Source organism: Coccinella septempunctata, chromosome 5, assembly GCF_907165205.1.
Source record: "Coccinella septempunctata chromosome 5, icCocSept1.1, whole genome shotgun sequence".
NCBI classification, from domain to species: domain Eukaryota; kingdom Metazoa; phylum Arthropoda; class Insecta; order Coleoptera; family Coccinellidae; genus Coccinella; species Coccinella septempunctata.
This window is the reverse complement of record NC_058193.1, coordinates 19790030-19807484: the sequence shown is the minus strand read 5'-3', so window position 1 is coordinate 19807484 and position 17455 is coordinate 19790030. Positions and strand designations below refer to the sequence as shown.

The window sequence follows — 17455 nt, the reverse complement described above, 5'->3', positions numbered from 1 at the left end:
GGATTTTTCTCCATGCTTGGTTTATGGCATATTATAGACTGGAATCGTGTGGACACGGCTTAAGAGCTCCGAATTAATAAAGCTCAACAATGATCAATCAACTCGTTACCGAATAACTCGGAGCGTGATGTAAACGGTTTTTCAGAATCAACTGATTTACTTTGAAATTGAGTCACGTAACATCGACGTTCTCGCCGCAAAATGAACGAATGCATCATGAGGCTTTTGAACATGGTACCACGCGGTCCTGGCTTCCTTCCGCAAAAAAAAATCGTGCAAAATGGGGATATGCGAGACTCGTATCGTTTTACGTCAAGAATTATGCATTAGTAGTGTGTTAGCTGAATCAGATGTTGAAAGTGTGCTACCGATGTGAATAGCATTTATTATTGGGTTTCCGATTAATTTCGACGAAATGTCGTGTAAAGTGTTGAGTGAATTTCGTCTGTGCCCTCAGAGGGTAATCATCACCACGTATTATTTTGAGAAATTGAAATAACGTTTTCCGTCCTTTCATTAGAGACAATGATGTTTATTGCTACCGTCACATTTGAAAAATATTACGAGCTTTTATCAAGATTCGTCGAATGTTGATTATGGAATTTTCAGTTGATATTCAATGTTTGCTCTACTGCTTTGTGGTTAACTTTCGGATTCACCACTCACTGGTCAAAATATCGATTCGTTCAAAAAGAGTTCCATCGAATAATGGAGAATTTTTCAGTGAGCGTAAGCAAAAGGCACCATAATAATTTATTAGTGATTTTTCATCCAGAAATGGCCCTTTAATCTAATAATTGGCTGGAAATAGGTACTCAAACGTCAGTAATGCTGAAACAAACAAACATTATTGTCCGTTTTATCCTGATATGATTAATCAATAGAAATCTACGCCAAGGAAGACAACTCTGCAAATTTCTTGCACAAGTTTATTATTTCCAATGTCTTCGGAAGGATATAACCTTCACTTTTGTTTACATCGAAATTTATAGAAAAATATGTATCATTGCTCCACAGAGACTTCTAAGTTTGGCAAATAAACTGGAATACACATAATATTAGAATTTTAATCTCTGAATAACTAGTTTGATTAATGATTATATTCATTAATTAAAAAGCATTATTAGTGTGTCAAAATATAGTTCATTCATGAGTGCACCTCCAATAGAATCGACATAGGCGTAGGTATGAGAGGGACAATTTACGAAATAGACCAGTTTGTACCAGTTTTCTGCTGAGCTCAATGTAGTTTTATGCTTGCTTGCTAGAAAATTTTGTTGATTTCAGTTCCTGGGATGGGTTAGCACCGAAAATTCTGAGGGGGGGGGGCGTGCCACCCTGGCCCCTACCTATGTACTCCCAATCCTTATCTCAGAAAGGGGGCATATTATCCAAAGTTTTTCCACGAAGTATTGATGTTTTCGGACAAGGAATCTACTCCTGCATTCCATATTTGCCTATACACCCTATACAAACTAGCAAATACAAATTAATAACAGAACGTTAAGATTCCATTTATGATATCATGTCACCCATTTCGAGTAAGCCTAAAGGTGCCTACAAATTACTCTTACGTGACGTGGGACCACGTCATAATGCGCATGATTCAAAAATCTAATATTCGTTTTTGCGAGGCAGCTGGTACGTGCATTCTCACATCACGTCAGAACAAATTGAACGCTTCCACACAAAACCCTATATTAAATTTTATAATCATGCGCATTATGACGTGGTCCCACGTCACGTCATAATGCGCACGTGACGTGGGACCACGTCATAATGCGCATGATTGGAAGATCTCATAGGATTTTGCACAAAAGCGTTCATGTCAGAACAATTTGACTACTCCCGCGCAAAATCGTATGTTAAACTTTTGAATCAAAGAGCCGAAAAATGAGTTTTCACTTATAACTTGAAAACAAATGAAGATAGGGGGATGCCGTTTTGGCCATTACCACCATTCTTTTGAAAATCGAGGTCGGAAACTTGCCATCCATTTTCCCTAGCTCTCGCGGTTACAGAGAATTTTTCCCACTTTGAAGACTGCATTATTTACATTCTGAAGTTTTTTTTTTCCGGTTTTGCAGTGTTTTCCATTCAAAGTTCAGTCATCTTACACCTTCTTCAGAAGAGATATTTCGTTGTTTGAGTTATTAATAATGTATCATCCGGATGTTGATTTGTAGGAACGCCAACTAATTTCTCATCAGATAATCAGTTTTGATTCCTTTCCAGAGATTTTCTTCAATGGTGTTATTTAGCAGAAGGATTTAAAATTCGAAGTGTAACCCAATTCGTTATTCAATCACGACAAATCAACACCCATTCCTTAGACATTGAGATTTTACGTGTTAGAACCGACAGAGCCGAGGGCAACAACGCTTGTCTTGTACCTAAAAAGGCAAAGCTTGTGGGTAGGTGATTTTAATGATAACCTACCCGTCGTGATCGGTCGGAAATTTTCAAAAGCTATGTTATTTCTGTTTGTACGCGATTCATTTCAGACTTTGTTGTCCGCGGATATACATGTTGGCGTTATATTTAGTGTGGTGCGATTGCAGGAATGCGGATTATGATGTGCTCTTTTTGAAGGTAAAGCCGTCTGTCTGTCTAGTTTGCGTTTTGGCAATGTCCGCATGGTGTGCTGACCGGAATTTTTTTTTGAGTAGGTCGTATGCTAGTTTGATTGTGAATAATTTAAAGATGTGTACCATTGAATCAGTACGTAGGTATCAAAAACTTCTGTGTGATGTTTCTAATCCACCTAACGAATATTCTGCCGACTAAAAAATCTTGGACAATTTTTGTGTGGAATAATTTTAACAGCTCATTGGTGTTCAATTTCATGACAGAAACCTCTCATAAACATGGATTCGCGAACAGGTTTTCAGATAATTTGGAGCATAATGCACTTTTTTCAAGGTTGCTCTTTCTTTTAAGAGTTTTACGCCACTTACCATAGAACATATTATGATTTCATTTTACTTTTCTTTCTAAACTCATTTGTAGGTATCTTGAATTTTTCCGTACTTAAGACCGATCGCGAGACACGAAAAAACATTCCGCTATTATTGATAGAAGTTCAAAATGCTACAGCGTAATGTAGATGTTGAATAAAGAATCGAGAATCAAGTACCTACCTATTTTCTGTATTGAAGTGGTCAAATTTTACCAGTGAAATGTACAGAGTTTTTCACGTTAGCCGGTCACTGGATTTTGTGACTTATTTAAAATTAAAAACCGAAGTATTTTTCATATTCATCCAAATATTTCTCTCAGAAAAATTATCGAATATTAGTATGAAAAGTTAGGTATTGCTGAAAAAATATTCCGGAATTAAATTGATATTAGCAGCAATTTTTCTCATTTACTCAGAAAACGGCAAGATTTCTCTTCCACAATATTGTCGGAAAATTTTGTATTCTGAATGCTCAACTTATTCAAATTTGGGAATGCAAAAATGTATAATGATTGATAGTTTCGAATTCAACCCAAGGAAAATCCAAATGCGGAAAATTTATCCATGTTGTCTATGGTTAAATGAAGTTTTCCGAAATTTGAATTCAAATTTCCTCAGGGAGCGTTTGAATGGAATTGCTTGAAATAATTTGGAAACTAACATTGTATTTATATACATTTATTTATTTATTTATTCATTTATTTATTTATTTAATGTCAACGGACCAATGATTATATCAAAGATCCTTTTTACAAAATTATACAAAAAAGAAAAATTCGAGCACCAACATAATTTGACAACACAAATACAACTATATGAAATGAAAAACAGTCTCATACAAATATAAGAACAAACAAATTTAGCACAAGAAAAAAAAAAAGGGATTTTCACTAGAAATAATGATTAACAATCGACCTTGGCTCTTTCTTAAACATTCTCAAATTATTAGTATGTAGCGCAGCTATGGGCTATGGGCGAATTCAGAATTGATTGAGCATTCGGAAACTTACGGAAACGTTTTCTAACCATATTTTCCAAGAAAAATTGTCTGTTTTCTGGAAAAGTAGATGTTGAAAAAAAATTGAGAAATTGTCTCTTAGTCATTTAATTTTAAACATTCCTCGAATTTGCCATTTATCTTGGAAGAATTGTTTTTCCGTAATAACTTTCCTTGTCCATGATCGATAGTTTTTCCGATAGCACATTTGTATAGCTATTGAAAAATACTATCATATTGAAGGTATAGTTTTTATTAAGTTTAATCGCCAAACCCACTGTGGGTGGGCAAAACTCGATGGGATGGAATGGCAGATCTGTTAAAATGGATGCCATATTTGGTTAACAGCCGAAACCGCATCCCTTTATCTCGTTTTATTTTCCAGCTATACATAAGAACTCATTTTCGGCCCTTTAAATTGGTGCCCCCATCTCATAAGTTTTGGAAATATGGGAAAAGAAATGCAACATTTTGAATTTAAAAAGGAAAAGTTTTTTTCATGTACGTTTTACAATCTACTTCATAAGTAAATTAACTGAATCGATCTGAACTTGGAAAGTGATATGCCCGTTGGCATAGACACTTATATTGTCAGTCAGCAATTAGTGCTGTTGCAAAAGATCTTCGGGCCAGAGTTTTTTTAATATTCGTTGGGTTGGCCTATCACAGCACTCATTTTTATTTCATCATCTATGGATACTTCTCGGTAGACTCGGTCTTCCTTTGTTTGATACATAAATATGGTGTATGATTTCTTCGTTCTTTAGGTGCCTGATAAGTTTTCAATTGTACAGGGACGTATTTTGACTATTTCGGAAACTATTCGCCAGATGACGACAAAAATTTGCAATAACTTTCAAAACGTCATTTCAGTGCCAAGTTTTCAACTCGATCCGATCTGTATTTATGTAGAATTGGATTTTTTCGGGAACTAGCAGTGTTCAGCGAGTTCGGGACCTAGATGGGTGACCGCTCTGGTTATAAATTTGAACAAGTGCGAAAAATGGTGCTGTGAAGGGCGTTTCAGTGAATTACCACCGAGTTTTTTGTTACTTTACGGAAAAAAATTCAGATTCTGAAATTCCCCAAATAATATCTACCTACAGCGAAATCATTTTTCAGTTTTTTCCAGTGAAACGAAAAAACGCGAAATTCAGAAATAGTTTCGAAAGAAAAGATAAACACCCTCTGAATTATGCCAACCTTAAACTTACATGAATGAAAAATAACCCTCGAAGATGTGGAAATTTAATGCTCGTAGTTCACGATGTGATATCATGTGCTGTTCAGATGGAAAGCGAAAGACCTGCATTATTCATTTGTGGATTGTACGAAAAAACTCAAATTTTCTTGAAATTTTCTGCATATTACTCGAGTATCCTGTTGATATATATCATTTATATGCAACCACTATTAAACGTGTAAAATTTTAAACCTACCAGAAAAATTCCCTACATCAAATAGAACATAATGATGTAGATGAATTTTTTTTTCACGTACTGATTATTTTTTTTTTCATATGAAAATTTTTCTTAGATCTTTTAGGTTTAATTATGTTTGCGTTAAAATTAATACCTCATTTCTTACATCAGACACTCAGTTATAATAGACATCAGTTATATATAAATTTCCGTCAAAGTCTAAAAGATAAATAAAAATTGTATTTATTTTTACAGTAGTTTTTAGTGATGAGGCACCATTTGAGTAAATTTTGTGTCTTGCCATGGACTTTTTAGTATAAAGTAAATATATTATTGTTTTTATTATTGCATGTTTGGATGTAAGGAAGCTTTTAATGTGGACTGTTTTCGGTATTGAGGAAAATAACCTAATTGAGAATAAAATCATCGGTTCATCATGAATCGGTTTTTTTTATTGGAACTTATATTCATTTAAAAACTGTTTTCCCATTATATTCTTCTAATTTTGATCTATTCATTACAGGAAACTGTCTGGACTAATGTGAATAATGTTTCTGAGTTGAAGAAGCGGGTTAAGTGCTTGGAAAATATAATCAGTGAAATAAAGAAAGAATTCCAGAAACTCATTAATAAAGAAAGTGATTTCAACCTTATGATTGAGAAAATCAGTAGAATGATAGTACAGGATGATATCCTTGGTACTAAAATTTATGAGCTCGAAAGCAAAGCAAAATTGTTTGCTGATGCTACCACAGAAACTGATAATGATGATACAACGAAATTAGAGACTGAAAATAAGAATCTCGAAGAGCAAAATAAAGAACTGACGAACAAATGTACTGAATTAGAGAATTGTATAGATTTATTGAGAAACGAATATGAAAAATGTGAAGACTATTGGGCCAACAAACTAGATGAGGAAAGGCAGATTTTTGAGCTGGAGCAAGCGCAAAGTAATGAAAAATTCGCCGACGTGTTCAAGAAAATGAGGGAATATGAAGAACAGTTTGCTCCCCTGGATTCAAAATTGCCCACTATCGTTGAAAGTTACAATTTAGAACAACAGTTCACAGATTTAGAGGAGGAGTATGAGAATTTTAAAACGGAAATGGAGAGCGCTTTGGTGAATAAAGATGAAGAAATTGAATTTTTGAAAAATAAGCTGACCGAATTAGCTATAGAGAAGGAAAATAAGAAGACATCCGATGCATGTGTACAAATCGATAACTTGAATGAGTATACTATCACAGCGGAAAAAATGATGCAGTTATCATCAGCGGTAGTGGAACATACTAGTTTTTTACCTGAAGATTGTATACCAGAAGAATGGAAGAATTCTGATCATTCCTTCGGTTATAAAGGTGTCGGATATAATTCCGCTTACAGATATGAAGGACAGGATACACCTGACAGTGGAAACAATGGTGAAAGTGAAAAACAGGCTATGAGTTGGCCGAATGCATCAGATGATATCCATACCTCTATGTTCCCTTCAACAAGTTCCAGTCCAACTCTGAAAAGAAGTGCACCCTGTAGGCCCAAGAGGACGAGGAAGCACGAAAGGGACGCTTATCAGTATAAGAAAAGTCATGCTCTGAGCCCCAAAGGAACTAATTCAGATTCAACGTCGAAAGAAAATAATATACCCACTCTGTTGAACATGATACACAATTTGGCCGACAGGAAGTTGTTTTTGGAGCAAAGATGTAGAAGTTTAATTCTGGCTGTGAGGAAGCAACGTATGCTTATTGAGTCAAAATCGAGAGGTAAGATTTTCGAATTTTCTAGGAAATTAAAATAAAAGTGTAGAAATCGATAGTAGAATAGAAAATTCATTCGAAGAGAAATTATAGGTTCAAATATTAAAAAACTCACTTTTTTCCATTCTGTTTGGTGAACGAAGTAGGATTTATAATATAGGGTTTTTCAACAAGAACTTTGTTTCATAAATCCAAATAAAACAATAAATTCGGATGACAATGATTCAAATTTTTATTTATTCAGAAAAGAAAGGTTTGGCAATTATGAATGGAAAATGATATCTTATGAATGTCCACCACGACCACGGTTACAGATGTCGGTTCTTTCATCAAAGTTATTAATCACTTTTCGACAAAATGGGGGGTCCATATCGTTAAGAACTTCACGAATTTTGAGTTTTAAGGCTGCCATCGATTCGATTAACTCCGTATAGTCTTTAACATAACCCGATAAAAAATAATCCAGCGGTGTTAAATGGCATGATCCAGCTAGCCCTTTAATGGCTGAATTTCGTGAAATTATGCGATCAGGAAATTTGGTTTGCAATAAATCCATTGTTTCGGTAGATGTGTGACTTGTGGCACCGTCTTGTTGAAACCACATATTTGTGATATCCATATCTTCAACAATAGGCCAACATTTAGTTGTTAACATCTCTCGATTATGTTGACCGATCTGTAAAACTTTTACAGATCCTCCATTTTCATAGTGAATTTTTATTATTTTGAAACGATTTTTGAGTGAAATGGAATTCATTGTAACAATTGCCCAAGTTTCTACCATAGATATGTCAAAAACCAAATGTCAAAACTTTCATGTAGTTCCGGTGGGGCCATAGTGAAAAACAAAGTTCTTGTTGAAAAACCCTTTACAATAAATGAATTACTGCAATTTCGTTGGTGATAAATATTGAATATTCTCCTCTCAATTTCTTTTTCGTTAATAATAACGAATTCAGCTTGCTACACATATTCTCTGATATTCATCTCCAAGATGTAATCATTCATTGTCGTTGTTTATTTCATTACGTACAACAGTTACCAGCAAAGAGTAACAATTCTTTGGTTACCAGATTCAAACATAATTCAAATTACCTTAAAGCTGCTTCAGTAACCAATTCGCAGGTCGAAGTGCACGAAAGCTAAGCAGATGGCGTTCTCTGTTATGACAATTCATGATGAAATTCAAGTCTAGCACGGAATTCGATGTCGCAAAATTTCTTGCGAGTTGCAAACTATCACTTCGGCAAGTAATTTCGTGTCGGCTATGGATCATGCTAATGCTTATGTTTTGATCAGTTACATATTTAATTCATTTGCTCATTTTGTCCGAAGTTTATTATGAACGGTAAATTTAGTTCCAACTCTCGTGCACTTCTGCCAGCGAATTGGTTCCAAAAGCAGCTTTAGAATCACTAGGGGAAATTTTGCCAGGGATCACTTGCACGTCCTGTATTTGTTTGTCGAATTAATTTTTGTACTGCGCTAAAAAAATCGTTCTATTAATACATTTTCATTGAGGATGTGATAGTTTTAATAGATTCGAATTATGAAAGCCACTTGTGTATTTAGCCTATGTTTTGTATAGTGGCTTCCATAATTTGGATTGATTTTATAATGTGACCAATTGTATGACAAAAAGCTACTTTTTTTTTCAGAAAACAGATATGAACAACAAGAGTTTCATTACATGCTCAAGCAATCTCAAGAAGAGGTCGAACGCTATATGAGGACATGCAAAGAACTGTCTGAAAAGCTAATGAAAACCGATTTACTAGTCAAAGAATTGTATGTAGAGAATTCATATCTTATAGCGAATGTGCAACGGCTTGAACAGCAAAATCACTTATTTGCACAATGCAGCACTAATAACTCACTTTAGGCAAAGTTAAATATTCTATGAATTACATATCTTGGCCACTCTAGTCCTTCATTAATTTCTATCACAAAAAAATTTTCTATAAACGTTTTTCAAATGAGATTCGTATACTATTTATATTATTAGGTCTGTTTCAGTTCAGTAATAGCATTCATTTTATTGGAATTATTTTACTTTATTCTGTTTATATCGTAATTTATCATTGAACTTCAGTGAAATGAAGTCACCTTTTAGTATGATAACTAGTTTTGGTACACTCTGAATATATTATAAAAATCTAGAATTTCCATAAGAGTACCTTGAAATGAAAACTAAATGATATAGATAGACTATATGTGTACTTACCAATGTTATAGTTGTATATATTTTTAATGTTGGATATTCAAAGTGAGAATATCGTTTTATAAGTGAGGTGTCACTGGTATCAAAGTTACAATGGGTCATATGATAGTGATTATCATTATTAATGTTCATCTTAATTTATATGAAAATATATATTTTCCTAATAATAATCTCATATTTGGCATCTTGTTTCATTCTTGATTATCCGATAAATAACCCTTTGAGAGGAAAAATGTATTATAAATTGTTTTCAGTTGCTTTGGAAATATATGTTTTGGTTCGACTAACAACACTAAATCCCGAACCAATATTTCTTTTGAAATCTTGATTATATTTTTATTTATTTTTGGCTCTTCAAGTATTCACACTTAGTAAAAATTACATAGAAAAACTTCAAACTTTTAGAAATGAACAATTTTGATTAATACTTGTTGTGTATTTAGTTGAGAGTTGAAATGTTACTTGTTTCCATTTTTTAATTGTAAGTTTTTGAGTATTTATCAGTCTGGTTCCAAAGAATGACTTATATTAAGTGATTTTGTTACGAGTATGTAATAACTTTATTCTTCATGAGAAGTGTCATATTAAATATAGAATAAATATTTTACAGTTGAAAAAGGTATTTGATCTTGCTTTCCTTAAAAATATCTTAGTCTTTCAACACTTGAGGGAATATTTTTCTATTTAATCAACCCTTCCTTTATTTCAACTAAAGCCCGGATGCCTGCTGGAATAATTGTAAACAATACACAACATTTTCTACCATCCCGTGTGGCTTCATTATATGTAATCTACCACATACTTTACTCTTGTGAAATGCAATCTCAAAGAAGTATTGAAAAAACATAACGAAAAAATTATTTTAGTTTCACCAGAAGTGACACTTTTGTTTTTCAAATGGGTATTTTGCTATGAAAATTGATTCCTCATAAAATTCTGCACTGTTTGAATGTCAATGTTTGTCCAGAAAATTGTTTTTCCACATGAAATTACGAAAGCAAATCTACTAATGGTGCTCTACTGAAACATGAATAACTTCAAGCCTTAAGTCCAATTATCAAAAAAAAAATGGACTTTCTTCCAATGATTTTTGGTTTAAAACAATTTGGTCTCAAACAATTTATTATAAAACCTGAATATATACATCAATATTTTAGAAACTGCAAATTTCTGATTGTAGATTTTTTCACTTAGAGAAATTGAACCAATTTCACATCAAAATTGGCAGATAAATGCCCAATAATGAAAATTTCAAATTCTCTGGAATCTTGTTTCATCCATATCTTCGTTGATAAGTTAGGGAAATCAAGGATCTCAATATCCTTGATTACTTTCTTCTTCACGTTCTCAATATTTGATTAATTTCAGCCAATTGTTCATCTCTATAGAGAAGAGGATCATCTAATTCATCAACCAAGTCATAAAGGTCATTTTCTTGATAAAACTTCTCACAACCTGTACTTTCATCACTATCAGAATCATATATTGTGAAAACATCAAAATTATCATCGCTTGTTGAAGGCCCAGCTTCTGCTTTCATTTCAGAAGTTTTTTGTTCAACTAGTTTTTGGGTTCTATTAAAAAGATCTTCGATAGGATTTGGCGGTATCAATTCTCTTTGTTTCCGTAGAACATTACCCGCTTGTTGATCGATATATTTAGTTACAATTTCACGACACTGTTCAACAAAGCTTGATGGGAACCATCCATTTTTTGGGTCACATTGAGCATTTGCTGAAACAGGAGGTAACCTGGAAAGCATGATCTGAACTTCAGGGAGAAGGATATCACAGTACTGATAGAACACTTGGCGGGCTGTGGGTAAAACATTAGGTCGCAACTTATAGCTATTTTCATCATAAACATATCTTCTAGATTTACCTTTGTTTTTATCCAATTTATCTAAACTTGTAGGCAAACCTTTAGGCTGAGATAGTCTGTTAGAACCTATTTTCAAGTTTGTCCTTACTGAATAGGGAATTCTATAGTCTAGATTCTGATATTTTTTAGACTCTGGATCTTTACGAGGGTCATAACCAAATCTAATCCAGGTGCATCTCCAGGGACCACTGAGTTCATAATAGGCTACTGCTGGCAGTAGAACCTTGAGGAGATCATTTGATAAATGAGAATTAAATCTCAAACCATTCTTTGTCCATATGGGTCTTTCATGGAATAATTTTTCTAATTTTAAGAGATACTCATGGTAGTTCCTCCTACTAACCAACTGTGAAATGAAATCTGTAGGTTTCTCTGGTATTTCCGGTTCATGAAATTTATGGAATATAGAAGGCTGTTTAGGTTTAGCAAACACAGAAAGCTTCTCCTTTTTCTTTTGCAGAACTTTGAAATCTATATCATTTGGTTGTTTGACTACTGGATTTATTTTTTTTTGGATGTCTGAGCGAGCAAATCCAAAAGGGGGAAGAAACAGAGGCATGAACATTCTTTCACTCTTGAGAATAGAATGGATATCTGGTATTTTATTGGGGAGAATAGAATCATAAATATAATTCACCCTAGACTCACGTGTTTCAGGATATTCAGCAACTAATGGCAAATACTGGAAGTCAATAAATTTACTGAAAACAAAGTTCTTAACAGTAGCTCCAACAATTTCGTAAGTCCAAATTGGAGCTTCATTACCTCGTTGTTGTTTCTTTACTTTAACCAACAATCCACTATTCGTGTTTGTATCTGCTAAAACGCCTTTATTATATTTATTTTTGGGATGGAAGTTGAGCTCTAATTTATTCCTTGCTACAGCTTTTGATATTCCTTCCAAGCCGCCCAGAGTCTCAACAGCCTTTTCCAAATTTTTAACTATACCAGGATATTGAATACGTACTAGTCTTTGTTTTATTATATGGATACAGCTTTCATCACAGTCTTCATCTATTAAACTAGAAAAAAACGTATTTTTTTCTGTGGGTTTCTCCTGTTCTACTTGTTTCAGGGACTCAAGGGTTCTGAATGATTTTTCAGAATTTTCTTCGTCGGACATGGTGATAATTTTAGACTTCTTTAATAATGTCGATTTCTGATTGGCTTTATTCAAATTATTATATTAAAAAATTAATCCGAATCACAATGTGCCATGAACAATTCTTCCATTTCAATGGTTTCTTCCTAGAAAGCTCAAGGCCCCAACAATAATCAATGGAAATACTGGGGTCTGGACTCAGCAAAATAAACCAATATTCAGCTAAATAAACAACACAGAACACAAATATAACAATACAAAAACTCACAAAATTAAAGGTTAGATCGAAGAGGTTAATCTTAGAAAATGTACTTTTTGGTTTAATCAACTCTTTGTTACTCTTTGGTTACCCTTTGGTTTAATCTTTGGTTAGATCTATAGACATAGATATATCTTCTTCTTCTTCTTTCATTGTGCTTGGCAGCGGGGTCATCAATTGATATCAATTTATAGGTAGAAGATCGTCCACGGGATATATTACATCATATACATAGACTTATAATACATGGACTCACTGTCACGTGACTTTTCAGTAGATCGAGGGGTTGTATGCATTAGAGAGAGAAGGGCTTATGCGTTTTGATCGAACAAGAAAGAGATGAACTGATTCCGTGTGGGCAATGTCAAAATCATATGATGGATATTAACGCAGACGTTGCCCACAAGGTGTTCATACGTTGAGTATTATTCACATTATATTTATTCTTGAATGAAACTCACATAATTTTTATATTTTCCATTTCGAAGGAATGTTAAGGAATTCCTGTTTGCCTTCTCGGAAGCTTGTTGAACATTTATTATGGAAAATTTTTACAATTTTCGCAGACTTTGCCCACAAGGTGTTGATACGTTGATTATTATCACAGATTACAGAGATTCTCCGTAATCTGTGATTATTATTCTCATTACATCTATTTTTGACTAAAACTCACATATTTTTTGACATAATTGATTTCGAAGGAATGCTATGGAATTTCTGTGTGTCTTCTCGGAAGCTTGTTTAAAATTTATTGAAGAAAATTTTCGCATAAACTTCTTAGAATATAGAATAACAGGAAGGAGCATATTGCTCATTTCAATTTGACCGGAATAGAGGAGAAATATGGCCGACATATATTTCCGTTTCAACAGTGGCGTAGGACAATAAAGTTTCTAAAAAACTAACTTCAATATAGTCAGTTGATTCTGATTAATCAAAAAAATTAGGAAAAATGAGGAAAGCACTGACGTAAAGTCTGAAGCTTTTTCACGCTCGTTGAAATTGATAATCAAAGCGGAAATTCACCCCACCTAACACTGCTTGGCTATATACTTAATGGTATTAAGGTCTATGACTTAACATCACCTACGCCCATGGAGTGTTATTGTCATGGGATAACCTTGTTATGTCATGAAATTCAGAAACTCATAATTAATACCTGTATTCAGCTTAAAAAATCTTCTACCTATAAATTATTCACGGTAAAATATCCGAAATCCTTATTTCCAGCAAATTTCAAGAATTCAAATTACCAAAATTAAGTTAAAACATCACTTTGTTCATTTGGCCACAGATAACAGAATCATTCGACTTCCAAGTCTGCCACTTTTCAAATCACAATTTGGAAGACCAATATGGCCGTTTCCGTCGCACAATTCCCGTCACATTTATTCGAAAAAGCTCCTTCCTGATATTCTATGTTCTAAGATAAACTTGTGTTCTTTAACCTTTTGACAGCTTGCCCACAAACTCTCCATCTTATTCAACCAACCGACTTCTCTCTCACATGCGGAGTCCATGTTATTTATAAGTCTATGATCATATATTACATGTGCCTAGAGGGCGAGGCCGGCGAGGGCCACTTATCAGTATCGTGGATAACTAGCTGAGGAGATGGACAGATTCTCAAGAGGATTTCTCTGCCACAAGATGGTGAGGCAAGCCTTTCGGAGCATGGGGACTATGGGGAGATGCTGGAATGAAACATTCTGATATTTCTCCAGAGAATTCTGCTGTCCATTATGTTAAGGTTTTTACAGAAATCTCATAACACCTTCTAACAGGAATAGAATGATCAGCCAAAAACATAATGATCTCCTGGATATCATTAAGACCCTGAATGTTTCGAAATTCAATTTCTTGAGCGATCAATTCCCATTAGCGAATTAGCCTTCCTAAGGTTGTATTTAGAGGTTGAACAATGATTCTGGGAAAATACAGTTAATCTAAGACTCGAAATCCTGGTAATCGTTGGCCAGTGATCTCTGTTACCTGGAATAAGATCCTCCCAGAAGGAGTCAATTCCAATATCTGGGATACAGTGGGTAACATCTGGTGCGCTCGGTTTATCTGGGGTTGCTGAGCCTTAATATCTCAACTATCAAGGTATGAGGAAGAGAGATTAGTTAAATTTAGCGTAAATTCATGTGAAGTAGGTGTTCTGGTAGGCAATAGATGTGCATAATCCACTTTCAATCCATGAATATTGACTCCATTTGGAAGAAGTATTTTGAGACTAATTTCAACAAACCACAGACCTCTGCCGACAAGTGAGGCAACACCTAAATATGGTAGGTCTATCTTGTCTAAGCATAATATAGGCAGACTACTTGAACCAGGTTTCGAAAAGGAAGATGATGTTAGGATGGTATTCCTCTTCTTCAGGGTTTCCCAACCTCTTTTTAGTAGGGACGACCCCCTACCCTTAGCGCCACCTTACTGTAATCAGAAGACCCTCAACATAATTAAAACAAAGAAACTTTCTTACAATTTTATTATCCAAATTTACATTAATATGTCCCAATTGAATAATAGGTAAGATCAAAACCAGGAACTCTATTTGAGCACTCTATTTCGCACCATGAGCACTATTAACCCAAACGGGGCAACAATAATATTCAGCAGCCGAAAAAACCAAAGCTAGGGCTACCGTTCGAAGAGTTCAATCACAACTTATTATTTCAATCAACTGTGATGTCTGTAACACATCTACACCAAATGGGTACATAATCCAATTTTCACCATTGTCTGATTTTGGAAAATAATCTCGAAATGACAACTTCAAAGCTCGAAGGTGCTCAGTGATTACTTATACTGACTTTCCTTCTGCAGCAAAGTCAGTTGATAGCAGAAATGAAATGAAATGGCGATAGAGTAGTAAAATGATTAAAATTACCTTCAAGAGCCCGTTTCGTTCATAAATAAATAAGTTTTTTCAACATTGCTCCGATTTTTTTTCTCAGCAACAAAGATATTCATGTCATGTATTCCTTGCAAGCTCAAATTTAGTACATTCAAAGAGCTAAAGATATCAGCTAAATAAGCTTCCATGGAAAGCCATTCGAAATCATGATCAGCATACTCCTTGACACTGTCGGTTTTTTTCCGCATGATGCGGAAAAAAACATAACAATTTCCAGCTGAGTATATGAGTTTTTCCCATGTTTTCACATATCACACGCAAAATGCGATAATTTGAAGGTCTAGTTTTTATAAAATTCACCACATGTATAATTTCTACCAAAGCATTTTTAATTTATCTGACAGCTAAAGCTTCTCTATGGAGGCAACAATGATGCCAAATAATCGAAGGGTTCATCGCTTTGACTCGACCTTGAAGTCATTTTTGCGTACCTACCTGTCATTGCACGTTCGCCGTTTATACTTACTGCCACACAATTATCTCACGAAATTTCATGAGACAACAAAAAGTGGTTCAAATATTGGTTCACCTCTATAGTATTCGTATGGAGATGTTGACAGAATAGAACATCTTCTTGAATACTTTTGTCATGTTCGTAACGGACAAAGGCAAGCAAATACGCATTATTGCAGATTCCAGTACCTACTCTCATCTAATTGCAAAGCGTAATCCCTAATAACACAAAAACATATGCAAGACATTCTAGAAACCTACCTATAGATGGGACAATAGAACCATCTCTGAGAAGTCCCTAGGACATTCTTAGGATGCTGCTGGAAACATCCCTTCGGAATATTTGTAGGATGACACAGGCTGTATCATATTCAAGGTGAGGACATATTACATGTCATCAATTCTTTTTGCTACTGTATTATCCGATAAAGGATAATGCAGCTTTTTCTACCAACATAACAGAAACCATGATTTTAGCGGCCGGTTATATGAGTTTCTCAGCAATGGTATGAGGTTTGCCACTTTTTGCAACCAATCTGTTTCGCTCCCAAATCATGCTGAAGTTTGGCCGGCTTCATGGACTCATTTGATAAGACTTGATAGCAAATGACTCATATTCTTCATCATTTACAACGGTATTCGTGAAACCGTAGCCTACTAGAAGTTAGGAGGCCGTAATGCGACCTTGCCGCAATGGCATCGGAGTGTTCATAGACGAACAGGGAGTGTTCTAAATGCTACCCGGTAGTTCACGTTAGAAATTCGACAGGAAACGCGGTAAAAAGTTTTTTGTACTGCCAGAGAAACCACTGGCGATAACTCCCGTATACCGAGTCCAGAAGTAAGACATCTCTCCGTACTTTTACTTGGGAATCTTTGTTTCAACCCCTTATCCTACCTAATTCTACCTCGTCTGGTATGATTTTCTCGCTGGCGTGCAAACCCTTGGAACCAGAAACTAGAGTGGTGAACAACAAGTGAGCCTTTTAATCTAGAATAACCCTTTCTTCAGTTCTATAACTTCTGGGAGTATGATTTTCTGGCTGGAGTGCAAACCCGTTGGAAGCAGAAACCAGAGTGGTTAACAATTGTGTTTCTTTTCGCTGGAAGTACGATTTCTGCCTGGCGTGCAAACCTATTGGAAGCAGAAAAAAGAGTAGAGGACCTCTTCCCAATGCCGTAATCTGTTTCCGTCCAACCTGCCATCCCGTAGTTTTGAATCTGAGCCCCGACTTCATTGCCCGTTAAAGGCGTTTGGTTCTGGCTGACGAACGAAGCCGTAACGTAACACCCATTATTGTATTGCGCTTTTCCTTATTGCGACCAAACGAAAAAAATTTGTGAACTGTGATTTTGACTTTCACTGGTTGTCACCAAGGAACCTTGTTCGATTCGATTCGAAGCCACCAGGGTAGGTTTGCTATTTTCCCCTCTAAAGAATAGCTGGCACTCGAGATATCCGAGGAGACACCTTTATAA

The 17455-nt window shown here is 34.9% G+C and overlaps 2 protein-coding genes across 2 annotated transcripts in view; one reads left to right on the top strand and one right to left on the bottom strand.

The window, feature by feature from the left end:
• The window catches only part of LOC123312926 (girdin), a 31214-nt gene extending 21238 nt beyond the window's left edge, over positions 1 to 9976 (top strand). Inside the window, exons 4-5 of the mRNA XM_044897515.1 lie at positions 5901 to 7143; positions 8796 to 9976. Of these exons, the coding sequence (XP_044753450.1) occupies positions 5901 to 7143; positions 8796 to 9019 (1467 nt within the window). The 3' untranslated portion in view covers positions 9020 to 9976. The remainder of the gene's footprint in view (positions 1 to 5900; positions 7144 to 8795) is intronic.
• Positions 9977 to 10613: 637 nt separating this feature from the next.
• On the bottom strand, positions 10614 to 12642 carry LOC123313885 (general transcription factor 3C polypeptide 5). Its single transcript, XM_044898979.1, has one exon. The coding sequence runs from the start codon at positions 12360 to 12362 to the stop codon at positions 10698 to 10700; it is 1665 nt and encodes a 554-aa protein (XP_044754914.1). The 5' UTR covers positions 12363 to 12642; the 3' UTR covers positions 10614 to 10697.
• Positions 12643 to 17455: the final 4813 nt, after the last annotated feature.